The sequence below is a fragment of the Coregonus lavaretus genome (genome assembly GCF_964263955.1).
Source record: "Coregonus lavaretus genome assembly, contig: HAP1_SCAFFOLD_204, whole genome shotgun sequence".
Classification (NCBI taxonomy): Eukaryota; Metazoa; Chordata; class Actinopteri; order Salmoniformes; family Salmonidae; genus Coregonus; species Coregonus lavaretus.
Window position 1 is genome coordinate 198,387 of NW_028163741.1, and position 12,760 is coordinate 211,146.

The 12,760-nt window shown below is 43.4% G+C and overlaps 1 protein-coding gene across 1 annotated transcript in view; it reads left to right on the forward strand.

Moving 5' to 3' along the window:
• musk (muscle, skeletal, receptor tyrosine kinase) overlaps window positions 1-12,760 on the forward strand; it is a gene marked incomplete at both ends in the record, with an annotated part of 79,010 nt that overhangs the window by 26,682 nt on the left and 39,568 nt on the right. Inside the window, 5 exons of the mRNA XM_084192721.1 lie at window positions 3,504-3,630; window positions 4,070-4,221; window positions 6,642-6,769; window positions 6,964-7,105; window positions 7,810-7,934. Coding sequence (XP_084048847.1) covers window positions 3,504-3,630; window positions 4,070-4,221; window positions 6,642-6,769; window positions 6,964-7,105; window positions 7,810-7,934 — 674 coding nt within the window. The remainder of the gene's footprint in view (window positions 1-3,503; window positions 3,631-4,069; window positions 4,222-6,641; window positions 6,770-6,963; window positions 7,106-7,809; window positions 7,935-12,760) is intronic.

The window sequence follows — 12,760 nt, forward strand, 5'->3', positions numbered from 1 at the left end:
CAAGCTTACTTAGGGGACTCTTCTCCAAGTTCATCTCTCTGTAGGTGATGGCTTTGTTATGGAAGGTTTGGGAATCGCTTCCTTTTAAGTGGTTATAGAATTTAACGGCTCTTTTCTGGATTTTGATAATTAGCGGGTATTGGCCTAATTCTGCTCTGCATGCATTATTTGGTGTTTTACGTTGTACACGGAGGATGTTTTTGCAGAATTCTGCATGCAGAGTCTCAATTTGGTGTTTGTCCCATTTTGTGAATTCTTGGTTGGTGAGCGGACCCCAGACCTCAGAACCATAAAGGGCAATGGGTTCTATAACTGATTCAAGTATTTTTAGCCAGATCCTAATTGGTATGTCAAATTTTATGTTCCTTTTGATGGCATAGAAGGCCCTTCTTGCCTTGTCTCTCAGATCGTTCACAGCTTTGTGGAAGTTACCTGTGGCGCTGATGTTTAGGCCGAGGTATGTATAGTTTTTTGTGTGCTCTAGGGCAACGGTGTCTAGATGGAATTTGTATTTGTGGTCCTGGCAACTGGACCTTTTTTGGAACACTCTCTCTCTCTCTCTCTCTCTCTCTCTCTCTCTCACTCTCTCCCTCTCTCTCTCTCTCTCTCTCTCTCCATCTCTCCCTCTCTCTCTCTCTCTCTCTCTCTCTCCCCCTCTCTCTCTCTCTCTCTCTCTCTCTGACCCTATGTGAGGTCATCGGGAGCATTCCTGACTGAAGCATCTCTCTGTGGGCTCATCAGCACGTTATATAGCAATTTCATCATGTAAAAACTGGCACACTGGCATTTTCCAGCCCTAACGCCAGGTTCGGCAATTCACCTGTCTAACATCACCTCGCTTGTGCTGAGGTGGGAGGGGTGGCAATATTTGAGGTGTGTCTTTAAAAACAAACTCAAAGGTGTCAATTTCATGCAGAGCTAATGGGGAGTTTTAAGAGGTCTTAACGATAACGCATTTGATAATGGCATGGATTGTGAGAGTGGAAGCACAGCCTATCTAGCTCTGACCATGGAAGAGAGATGCGCCTTTTCTCAAATTAGAAACATTACAAAAACTATTGGTTTCCCCCATTTCGTTTAATGTGATTAAAAACCCATCATTGCCTCCCCTCCCTTAATCAAGCCTGGTTTAGCAGCATCACATAGGTGCATCTTTTTTTATACTGGCCATTAGACAACTATTCACAATTCACATACCTGCATACTTAAATTAACTTCTTCACGTAGGCAATCCATTCCCATTTTCATTGAGCGCCCCTCGTCCGATTACAAAACGTTTCAGTCCTCCCATAATGCTATACCAACGGCGGATTTTGAGAATCTGCCTCAAACACATGCAACGATACAATTGACAGGAGTCTAGTATTTTGTATAGATGTGTGAATGTTCTGCGTAAAGACATGTAGGCCTACGTGTGCACAGAGCGCCATGGAAAGAGAGAAGAGATTTATGATATCATGCTTCTGACCCCATCCTATTTAGAAATATTGTTGATGTCATATCAAGTCCTCCATAGGCTGCCCTAAGCTACTGAGGCTGGATCAACAGCAATGCGTCCGATCTGCATACTACATTTAGCTTGTTCAAGTATCAATCCCCATCCTCACATCCAGTTACTAAAGAAACACACCTCCACTAAAGATATTTAAATGATTCAGTCCTACAATGCAGCACCAATGGTAGGCCAAGGCTATATTTTGCCCATTGACAACAGTCTCTGTGAGCCAAATGTGAACCGTCTGTGTTGGCCAAATGTGAACCGTCTGTGTTGGCCAAATGGGAACCGTCTGTGTTGGCCAAATGTGAACCGTCTGTGTTGGCCAAATGTGAACCGTCTGTGTTGGCCAAATGTGAACCGTCTGTGTTGGCCAAATGTGAACCGTCTGTGTTGGCCAAATGTGAACCGTCTGTGTTGGCCAAATGTGAACTGTCTGTGTTGGCCAAATGTGAACCGTCTGTGTTGGCCAAATGTGAACTGTCTGTGTTGGCCAAATGTGAACCGTCTGTGTTGGCCAAATGTGAACTGTCTGTGTTGCCCAAATGTGAACCGTCTGTGTTGGCCAAATGTGAACCGTCTGTGTTGGCCAAATGGGATTGTGTCAATGCAATGATAACCGGTGTGAAATGGCTAGCTAGTTAGCGGTGCGCACTAGTAACGTTTCAATCAGTGACGTCACTCACTCTGAGACCTTGAAGTAGTTGTGTCCCTTGCTCTGCAAGTGCTGTGGCTTTTGTGGAGCGAAAGGTAACGCTGCTTCGTGGGTGACTGTTGTCGATGTGTTCAGAGGGTACCTGGTTAGAACCAAGGTTGGGGTGAGGAGAGGGACAGAAGCAAGACTGTTACAGAATGACTGGGAAACATTTGGCTAGAACACTGCATCCAGCTGTGAGTGTGGTATCATTGTATAGAGGAGATAGTAGTGTACAGAGGATATAGTAGGGTACATAGGAGATAGTAGGATACAGAGGAGATAGTAGGGTACAGAGACGATAGTAGGGTACAGAGGAGATAGTAGGGTACAGAGGAGATAGTAGGATACAGAGGAGATAGTAGGGTACAGAGGAGATAGTAGGGTACAGAGGAGATAGTAGGGTACAGAGGAGATAGTAGGGTACAGAGGAGATAGTAGGGTACAGAGGAGATAGTAGGGTACAGAGGAGATATCTAGCTACCATCATTGCAGTCGTTATAAGCTCTTCTGCCCAAGGCTCCTAAACAGTAAAAGTGATATGCAAATGCAATGGAATTTAACCAATTTAAACAGCCACGCGCACGACCCTGCTGGAGACGGAGTAATGCCATGTCAGACAGAGTAATGTAATGTCAGACAGAGTAATGTCATGTCAGACAGAGTAATGCCATGTCAGACAGAGTAATGCCATGTCAGACAGAGTAATGCCATGTCAGACAGAGTAATGTCATGTCAGACAGAGTAATGCCATGTCAGACAGAGTAATGCCATGTCAGACAGAGTAATGTCATGTCAGACAGAGTAATGTCATGTCAGACAGAGTAATGTCATGTCAGACAGAGTAATGTCATGTCAGACAGAGTAATGTCATGTCAGACAGAGTAATGCCATGTCAGACAGAGTAATGTAATGTCAGACAGAGTAATGTCATGTCAGACAGAGTAATGCCATGTCAGACAGAGTAATGTCATGTCAGACAGAGTAATGTCATGTCAGACAGAGTAATGCCATGTCAGACAGAGTAATGTCATGTCAGACAGAGTAATGTAATGTCAGACAGAGTAATGTCATGTCAGACAGAGTAATGTCATGTCAGACAGAGTAATGTCATGTCAGACAGAGTAATGTCATGTCAGACAGAGTAATGCCTTGTCAGACAGAGTAATGTCATGTCAGACAGAGTAATGTCATGTCAGACAGAGTAATGTCATGTCAGACAGAGTAATGCCATGTCAGACAGAGTAATGTCATGTCAGACAGAGTAATGTCATGTTACTTAATGTAGCTTAATGTCTTGTGTTCCGTCCGCAGCTCCTCGCATCACGACCCTGCTGGAGACCTTGGACATCCTGTTGGATCACAACGCCACGTTCATCTGTGAAGTCGACTCCCGACCGCCAGCTGACATCACGTGGACGCGGAATAACCACCCAATCCCGTAAGAGCATTCAACAAAATTGACAACATTAGACAACCTTGTCTGGTACATTTGAGTCATTTAAACAGACTTGAAATTGTATGATCGGTCATTACAGAGGCTTTTGGTGGGTTTTAGAGAAGTTTAATTCGTTCAGGTCACAGCTTTATGTCTCAGTTTTATCCAGATACTATGACTATGATTACAATGGTTAATGTCTATTCATTCCCTAATGCTCTCCAGATACTATGATTCTGTTTCCTGTTTTATCCAGATACTATGATTCTGTTTCCTATTTTATCCAGATACTATGATTCTGTTTCCTGTTTTATCCAGATACTATGATTCTGTTTCCTGTTTTATCCAGATACTATGATTCTGTTTCCTGTTTTATCCAGATACTATGATTCTGTTTCCTGTTTTATCCAGATACTATGATTCTGTTTCCTGTTTTATCCAGATACTATGACTCCCGCTACACTACCAGGGAGAATGGCCAGATGCTGTTGATCCCGAACGTCAGAGATTCTGATAACGGGGAGTACTGCTGTGTTGCTAACAATGGCATCGGAGAGCCGGCCAAGAGCTGCGGAGCCTTGCAGCTTAAAATGAGTATGTGCGCTTCTTCCACATGTCCCAAGGGGTCCAGTGTTCTGGGTAACGCTGCTTCGTGGGTGACTGTTGTCGATGTGTTCAGAGGGTACCTGGTTAGAACAGATATCTCTAGAGTGTTCAGAGGGTACCTGGTTAGAACAGATATCTCTAGAGTGTTCAGAGGGTACCTGGTTAGAACAGATATCTCTAGAGTGTTCAGAGGGTACCTGGTTAGAACAGATATCTCTAGAGTGTTCAGAGGGTACCTGGTTAGAACAGATATCTCTAGAGTGTTCAGAGGGTACCTGGTTAGAACAGATATCTCTAGAGTGTTCAGAGGGTACCTGGTTAGAACAGATATCTCTAGAGTGTTCAGAGGGTACCTGGTTAGAACAGATATCTCTAGAGTGTTCAGAGGGTACCTGGTTAGAACAGATATCTCTAGAGTGTTCAGAGGGTACCTGGTTAGAACAGATATCTCTAGAGTGTTCAGAGGGTACCTGGTTAGAACAGATATCTCTAGAGTGTTCAGAGGGTACCTGGTTAGAACAGATATATCTAGAGTGTTCAGAGGGTACCTGGTTAGAACAGATATCTCTAGAGTGTTCAGAGGGTACCTGGTTAGAACAGATATCTCTAGAGTGTTCAGAGGGTACCTGGTTAGAACAGATATCTCTAGAGTGTTCAGAGGGTACCTGGTTAGAACAGATATCTCTAGAGTGTTCAGAGGGTACCTGGTTAGAACAGATATCTCTAGAGTGTTCAGAGGGTACCTGGTTAGAACAGATATCTCTAGAGTGTTCAGAGGGTACCTGGTTAGAACAGATATCTCTAGATGTGTTCAGAGGGTACCTGGTTAGAACAGATATCTCTAGAGTGTTCAGAGGGTACCTGGTTAGAACAGATATCTCTAGAGTGTTCAGAGGGTACCTGGTTAGAACAGATATCTCTAGAGTGTTCAGAGGGTACCTGGTTAGAACAGATATCTCTAGAGTGTTCAGAGGGTACCTGGTTAGAACAGATATCTCTAGATGTGTTCAGAGGGTACCTGGTTAGAACAGATATCTCTAGATGTGTTCAGAGGGTACCTGGTTAGAACAGATATCTCTAGAGTGTTCAGAAGGTACCTGGTTAGAACAGATATCTCTAGAGTGTTCAGAGGGTACCTGGTTAGAACAGATATCTCTAGAGTGTTCAGAGGGTCCCTGGTTAGAACAGATATCTCTAGAGTGTTCAGAGGGTACCTGGTTAGAACAGATATCTCTAGAGTGTTCAGAGGGTCCCTGGTTAGAACAGATATCTCTAGATGTGTTCAGAGGGTACCTGGTTAGAACAGATATCTCTAGAGTGTTCAGAGGGTACCTGGTTAGAACAGATATCTCTAGAGTGTTCAGAGGGTCCCTGGTTAGAACAGATATCTCTAGATGTGTTCAGAGGGTACCTGGTTAGAACAGATATCTCTAGAGTGTTCAGAGGGTACCTGGTTAGAACAGATATCTCTAGAGTGTTCAGAGGGTACCTGGTTAGAACAGATATCTCTAGAGTGTTCAGAGGGTACCTGGTTAGAACAGATATCTCTAGAGTGTTCAGAGGGTACCTGGTTAGAACAGATATCTCTAGAGTGTTCAGAGGGTACCTGGTTAGAACAGATATCTCTAGAGTGTTCAGAGGGTACCTGGTTAGAACAGATATCTCTAGAGTGTTCAGAGGGTACCTGGTTAGAACAGATATCTCTAGAGTGTTCAGAGGGTACCTGGTTAGAACAGATATCTCTAGAGTCCCCAATGGCACTCTATTAACCAAAGTAGTGCTCTGATTAAAAAAATGTGGGCACTAGAGTACTCAAATGTTATTTGTCACACCATATCCGCCAATGGATTGAGACACTGCCCATGCAACAACAAAAAAAAGATATCTCTAGCTTAAACAGACAGATTTTGATGGGGATTTTTTTATAAAGCTAATTAGATTGCCGCAGAGGCACGGACGTCAACTATAGGGGGAAATATGCACAACAAAATACAAAATAGGGGGTTAACAGTAGTCCTCTATATAGGGAATAGGGTGTCATTTGAGACTCGACCTGATGTGTTTGTTCAAACTGTTCCTCTGTTCCATACAGTGTTCTAGAAGAGATTGTTCTAGATTTCTAATAATAGCCTGCACAGGACCTCTAAAGTCTAAACCAGGGAGTCTCACATATTTCAACTGATCACTTTGCTAGGCGAGAATTGACCAATGATCATGAGTTTGAAGTATGTTTAACAGAGTCTTGCTCAATCTGATTGTTCTTGTCAATCACACTGGTGTGAACTCTTCAGTATGTCAAGCTTGCTGATTTTACGCCAGTGAACTAAGCTGCCTTCAATGCTTCAGATTGTTCTCATCCAAACAGTATTAGGGAGAATGATTAATCAGCAACTATGTTCTTCTTCCAGAGCCTCAGATAAAAAGACACCCCACCAACATGACGTTCCTGATTGAATCCAAGGCCGTGTTGCCCTGTGTGACGCTAGGAAACCCCAAACCAGACATCTCCTGGATCAAAGACGATGCTCTTATAACGGTACCTATTATTTTCAAATAGAAATTCAAATAATGACAATTCTGACAGACCAATAGGAGGTGCTAGACTACGCAACCCATTGAATTGATACAGGAACCAAGGGGATCTCCCAAACAGAAGCCTCCAACAGAATAGAGATAACAGCTTTTGATCTCAGACACACAATTCACTCTCATAATCAATACTCTGAACAGGTGAGTGATCGGATCACGATTCTGGATTACGGCGCTCTGAAGATCCATAACATCAAGAAGGAAGACGCAGGACAGTACCGCTGTGTGGCCAAGAACAGCTTCGGGATCGCCTTCTCCAAACCAGTCTCCATAGAAGTACAGGGTAAGTCCTCCTCTAAACCAGTCCCCATAGAAGTTCAGGATAAGTCCTAGAGCGTTCTCCAAACCAGTCACCATAGAAGTACAGGGTAAGTCCTCCTCTAAACCAGTCCCCATAGAAGTTCAGGATAAGTCCTAGAGCGTTCTCCAAACCAGTCACCATAGAAGTACAGGGTAAGTCCTAGAGCGTTCTCCAAACCAGTCCCCATAGAAGTACAGGGTAAGTCCTAGAGCGTTCTCCAAACCAGTCACCATAGAAGTACAGGGTAAGTCCTCCTCCAAACCAGTCACCATAGAAGTACAGGGTAAGTCCTGCAGTGTTTTTCAAACCAGTCACCCTATAATACAAGATAAGTCTGAGAGTGTCCTCTCAAACAGTCACCTTAGAAGTGCAGGTTAAGTCCTCCTCCAAACCAGTCCCCATAGAAGTACAGGGTAAGTCCTAGAGCGTTCTCCAAACCAATCACCATAGAAGTACAGGGTAAGTCCTCCTCCAAACCTGTCCCCATAGAAGTACAGGGTAAGTCCTAGAGCGTTCTCTCAACCAGTCACCATAGAGATATAGGGTATGTCCAAGTAAGGCTTGTGGACCCACAACAGAAGACTACAAAACGATTTTAAAGCAGCCTTGTTCAGCATATAACTCATGTAATGAAGGACCAGTGCGTTGTGATGTTTCATACTGTTATGTTTTGATGCTCCCTCCAGCCCCAGCCCGTATCCTCAGGGTCCCTAAGGATAAGAGAGTGACCTTCGGGAGTGAGGTCTCTCTGGAGTGCAACGCCACAGGGAACCCTATCCCCACCATCACATGGCTGGAGGACGGGAATACCGTGAGTACTACTGTCTGGATACACAGCTCTTTCTACTTCCTCTTCCCTGTCTGGATACATAAAGGCAAAGGGTTTGGCGGATTTCAGCAGGCACAGCCTCGGCCAGCCCACAATCTAAGAGATCTGGGCCCGTATTCCTAAAGCATCTCAGACTAGGATCAAGTCCTCTCTCTCCATATAATCTGATTCATTATGATCTAAAAGGCTAAACTGATCCTAGACCAGCACTCCTGCTCTGAGACGCTTTTGGAATACGGGCCCAGATCTGATCAGGCACAGCCTCGGCCACCTCAAAGTGGGGGTCCTCGGTAGAGTTCAGTGTAAATGTCAAACAGCACATTAGTCCCATAAAAGATCAGTCCTCTCTGTTACTCCAAAGCTGTTCATTTTAAAGAGTTCTCTCTGACGTCCCAAAGGCCCCGTCCACACCGAGGGATACTTGGGGATTTTGGCAATGAGGCCCTTTATCTACTTCCCCGGAGTCAGATGAACTCGTGGATACCATTTTTATGTCTCTGTGTCCAGTAAGAGGTATGTTAGAGGTAGTTTCACCAGCAAATGCTAACTAGCGTTAGCACAATGACTGGAAGTCTATGGGTATCTGCTAGCATGCTAGCAGATAGCCATAGACTTCCAGTCATTGCGCTAACACTAGTTAGCAATTGCGCTAGCGCTAGTTAGCAACTTTCTTCAAACTGCACGCAGAGACATAAAAATGGTATCCACGAGTTCATCTGACTCTGGGAACGTAGATAAAGGGCATCATTGCCAAAATCCCAAAGTATCCCTCGGTGTGGACGGGGCCTTTAGGACGTCAGAGAGGACTCTTTGATGGCCTCAACTAGATCAGGGATAGAAAAAGAAGAGGAATTCTCATTTGGAGCACTGGAGATCATGGAGATACATCAGATATCCCCCGACAACATTAAAGTATTGACAGAACAATGTTAATTGAGAATGATAAGAGCAATGGTTATCTGATTGGCTGGTGAGATTTACAGAGATGACTAATATTGAAAACATTCTACAATAGATTCAGAGACTTGACGCTGCAGTTATCATTTTCAGTATTCCCTTCATAGTGCACTCATTTTGACCAGGACTCTCAGCCTAGCTAGCACATAAGAAACAACGTTCTTCTGTGGGAATTTCAATACTTCAGCATAACATTTTCTGCAGGTTTCCTCATGGTTCTGTTTAAAGTAATGTTCTCAGAACATTAAGAACAATTTCCATAAAAATCACAAGAAACCGTTAGTAATGTAACGTTCAATGAACGTTTTAAGAATTGTATTTAAAAAAATATACATTCTGTTCACAGGGTCAACCAAACTCTCTCTATCCTCTATCTTGTGTTCAGGAAACACCTGATCTTAATGGAGTGCTTGTTTCCTTTGAAATGGGCCGTTGCGACACGTCATTCAGGGCAGAGCCCCACCTGTTTTGAGCCCCACCTGTTTAGCAAAATAAATAATTATATATATTATTTTTTTTGGGGGGGGGGGGCTTGCCTGTTTTGCATGTTATTTTAGCATTAATACGTGTCACAAATCAGTTTGCAAACAATGTAAATACAAATATCATTGACTTAATAATGCCGCAAACAAACATGGTCTCTATTTTTGCTTTCTTGAGTTTGGCAGCTCCAAAATGCAGGTGTTTCAGCCTAGCTGAGTAAGGCAGCTCCAACATGCAGGTGTTTCAGCCTAGCTGAGTAAAGGCAGCTCCAACATGCAGGTGTTTCAGCCTAGCTCAGTGCTTTCTGTGGTGGTGGGACAGCCAGCGGAAAATACGGAGCGTAGGAGTTGGTAGTGTTCTCTCACTCATAGGGACACTACGTCACCGCACAATCTACAGGGAGAGCTAGGAAAGTCAAGCCCCTTCGGTGCTGCCATGGAGTTACATTAGAAGTGCCCATCCAAGAAGGCTCAAGGTCATTGGCCACAGATAAAATGACGTCAAATCACGTTATATCTACCGTAGCTATGATTGGACTGATCATGTCAACATCATACTTTCAACATCTTAGCTAGCAAGCTAGCAGTCATCATCAAGAATCACGTCGACAATCTACTGTCAAATCCTTTTCAATCCTTGTCATATAAAGAGAAATTATAGATAAAACGTATCGGTGCTCATCGGCCATTGGACATAAACATTACACACAACAAGATGGAAATCACAAATTCAACAATGAGTGGTTTGGAAGGAATCAGTGGCTAACTGCAAGCATTGCAAAGCAATCACTAGCCTGCTATTCAGTAGAGTGGGTGTGTGGTCCAAGTCTGGGTTTAAGGGCCTTTTCTCCAAGCTTAAAAAGATAAACATTCACATGCCATGGGCCAGAAACGGTTGAATACATTGTTCATGCTGTCAATCCAGCATGACTTCTGTCGCGTTCAGAACAACTGGAAACTCTGAACTTGAAAATCTCAGACTTCAGTGAGTTCAAGACAACTGGGAACTCTGAAAAAAACGAGCTCCAACTGGGAAAATAAGTTTTGAAAGGTCATCCAACTCGGAATTCCAAGTCAGTCCTCTTTCTAGAGCTCTGACCTGAAGATCACTGACGTCATGATTCGACCTTGTTTTTTTCCGAGGAAAAATGTGTTTGCATTATTAGTGCCTAAGCAAATGAAATTCCATGTGTCCTATCTGTGCTTAGAGTTCAAAATAGTTAACATAAGCTAGCAGTGCTATTAAAAGTCTTATTGAAACATTCAGTGAAACTTTTGTTATTAAAAAAACTCAGAATAATCTTTACATTTTATTCAGAACATTCACAGCATTTAGAGAATGTTCTCAGAGCGTTAATAAAAGTACCCAGGAAAACTTTCAGGGAACCACAGTAAAACGTTCTCAGAACCTCTCTGCAACCTACAAATTAACATTCACAGAAAATGAGACATTTTTACTTTAGTTCTCAGAACTTTTAAAAAACGTTCAGTTTTACCGGTCAGGAAACGTATGGCTCTCTTCCGAGAACCAAAAAGAAACAAAAAACGTACTTTCCCACAACTTCCAAGGAACCAAAGGTGTTAGCTGGGAGGGCTCTGGCAAAAAGCATTGCACCGTGGGGTTTGATGCTTTTTGGATCACATCTTTGGTCAATAATGATGTTGCAGTTATTGTGTTCATTAGTCACACTCTACAGACATGTGGTCAGTGATGAGTTGAAAACCCTCATTTGAAATCTTCCCGGCTAGTACAAAATGTTCCCATAACGTTCCCTTAAGGGTTTTTGTTTGGTTATTTGAATAGCAACTTTCCCACAACTTTCTGGGAACCCAAATTTGTTTGCTGGGTTAGCTGTAATACTGTAATTGCACATTTTGGTATTTGTTCAAAAGTTTGGTGGTCTAGTTTGTTAGCGTTAAACTTAACATGACATGTGGCTTAGCTCCAGTGCAGTGGCTGTGCAGCCACATGCAGCTCAAGACCCAGGCTGCATCCCAAATAACACCCTATACCCAAAGCCAAGACCCAGGCTGCATACCGAATAACACCCTATACCCCCAGCTAGCACATTTGGTTCCTTGGAAGTTGTGGGAACTTAAGTTTTTGGTTTCCCATTCGTCTTTGACACCATCGATCACCACATTCTTTTGGAGAGACTGGAAACCCAAATTGGTCTACACGGACAAGTTCTGGCCTGGTTTAGATCCTACCTGTCGGAAAGATATCAGTTTGTCTCTGTGAATGGTCTGTCCTCCGACAAATCAACTGTACATTTCGGTGTTCCTCAAGGTTCCGTTTTAGGACCACTATTGTTTTCACTATATATTTTACCTCTTGGGGATGTTATTCGAAAACATAATGTTAACTTTCACTGCTATGCGGATGACACACAGCTGTACATTTCAATGAAACATGGTGAAGCCCCAAAATTGCCCTCGCTAGAAGCCTGTGTTTCAGACATAAGGAAGTGGATGGCTGAAAACTTTTTACTTTTAAACTCGGACAAAACAGAGATGCTTGTTCTAGGTCCCAAGAAACAAAGAGATCTTCTGTTAAATCTGACAATTCATCTTGATGGTTGTAAAGTCGTCTCAAATAAAACTGTGAAGGACCTCGGCGTTACTCTTGACCCTGATCTCTCTTTTGACGAACATATCAAGACTGTTTCAAGGACAGCTTTTTTCCATCTACGTAACATTGCAAAAATCAGAAATTTTCTGTCCAAAAATGATGCAGAAAAATTAATCCATGCATTTGTTACTTCTAGGTTAGACTACTGCAATGCTCTATTTTCCGGCTACCCGGATAAAGCACTAAATAAACTTCAGTTAGTGCTAAATACGGCTGCTAGAATCCTGACTAGAACCAAGAAATTTGATCATATTACTCCAGTGCTAGCTTCCCTACACTGGCTTCCTGTTAAGGCAAGGGCTGATTTCAAGGTTTTACTGTTAACCTATAAAGCGTTACATGGGCTTGCTCCTACCTATCTTTCCGAGTTGGTCCTGCCGTACATACCAATACGTACGCTACGGTCACAAGACGCAGGCCTCCTAATTGTCCCTAGAATTTCTAAGCAAACAGCGGGAGGCAGGGCTTTCTCCTATAGATCTCCATTTTTATGGAACAGTCTGCCTACCCATGTGAGAGACGCAGACTCGGTCTCAACCTTTAAGTCTTTACTGAAGACTTATCTCTTCAGTAGGTCATATGATTGAGTGTAGTCTGGCCCAGGAGTGTGAAGGTGAACGGAAAGGCTGGAGCAACGAACAGCCCTCGCTGTCTCTGCCAGGCCGGTTCCCCTCTCCACTGGGGTTCTCTGCCTCTAACCCTGTTGCAGGGGCTGAGTCACTGGCTTGCTGGTGCTC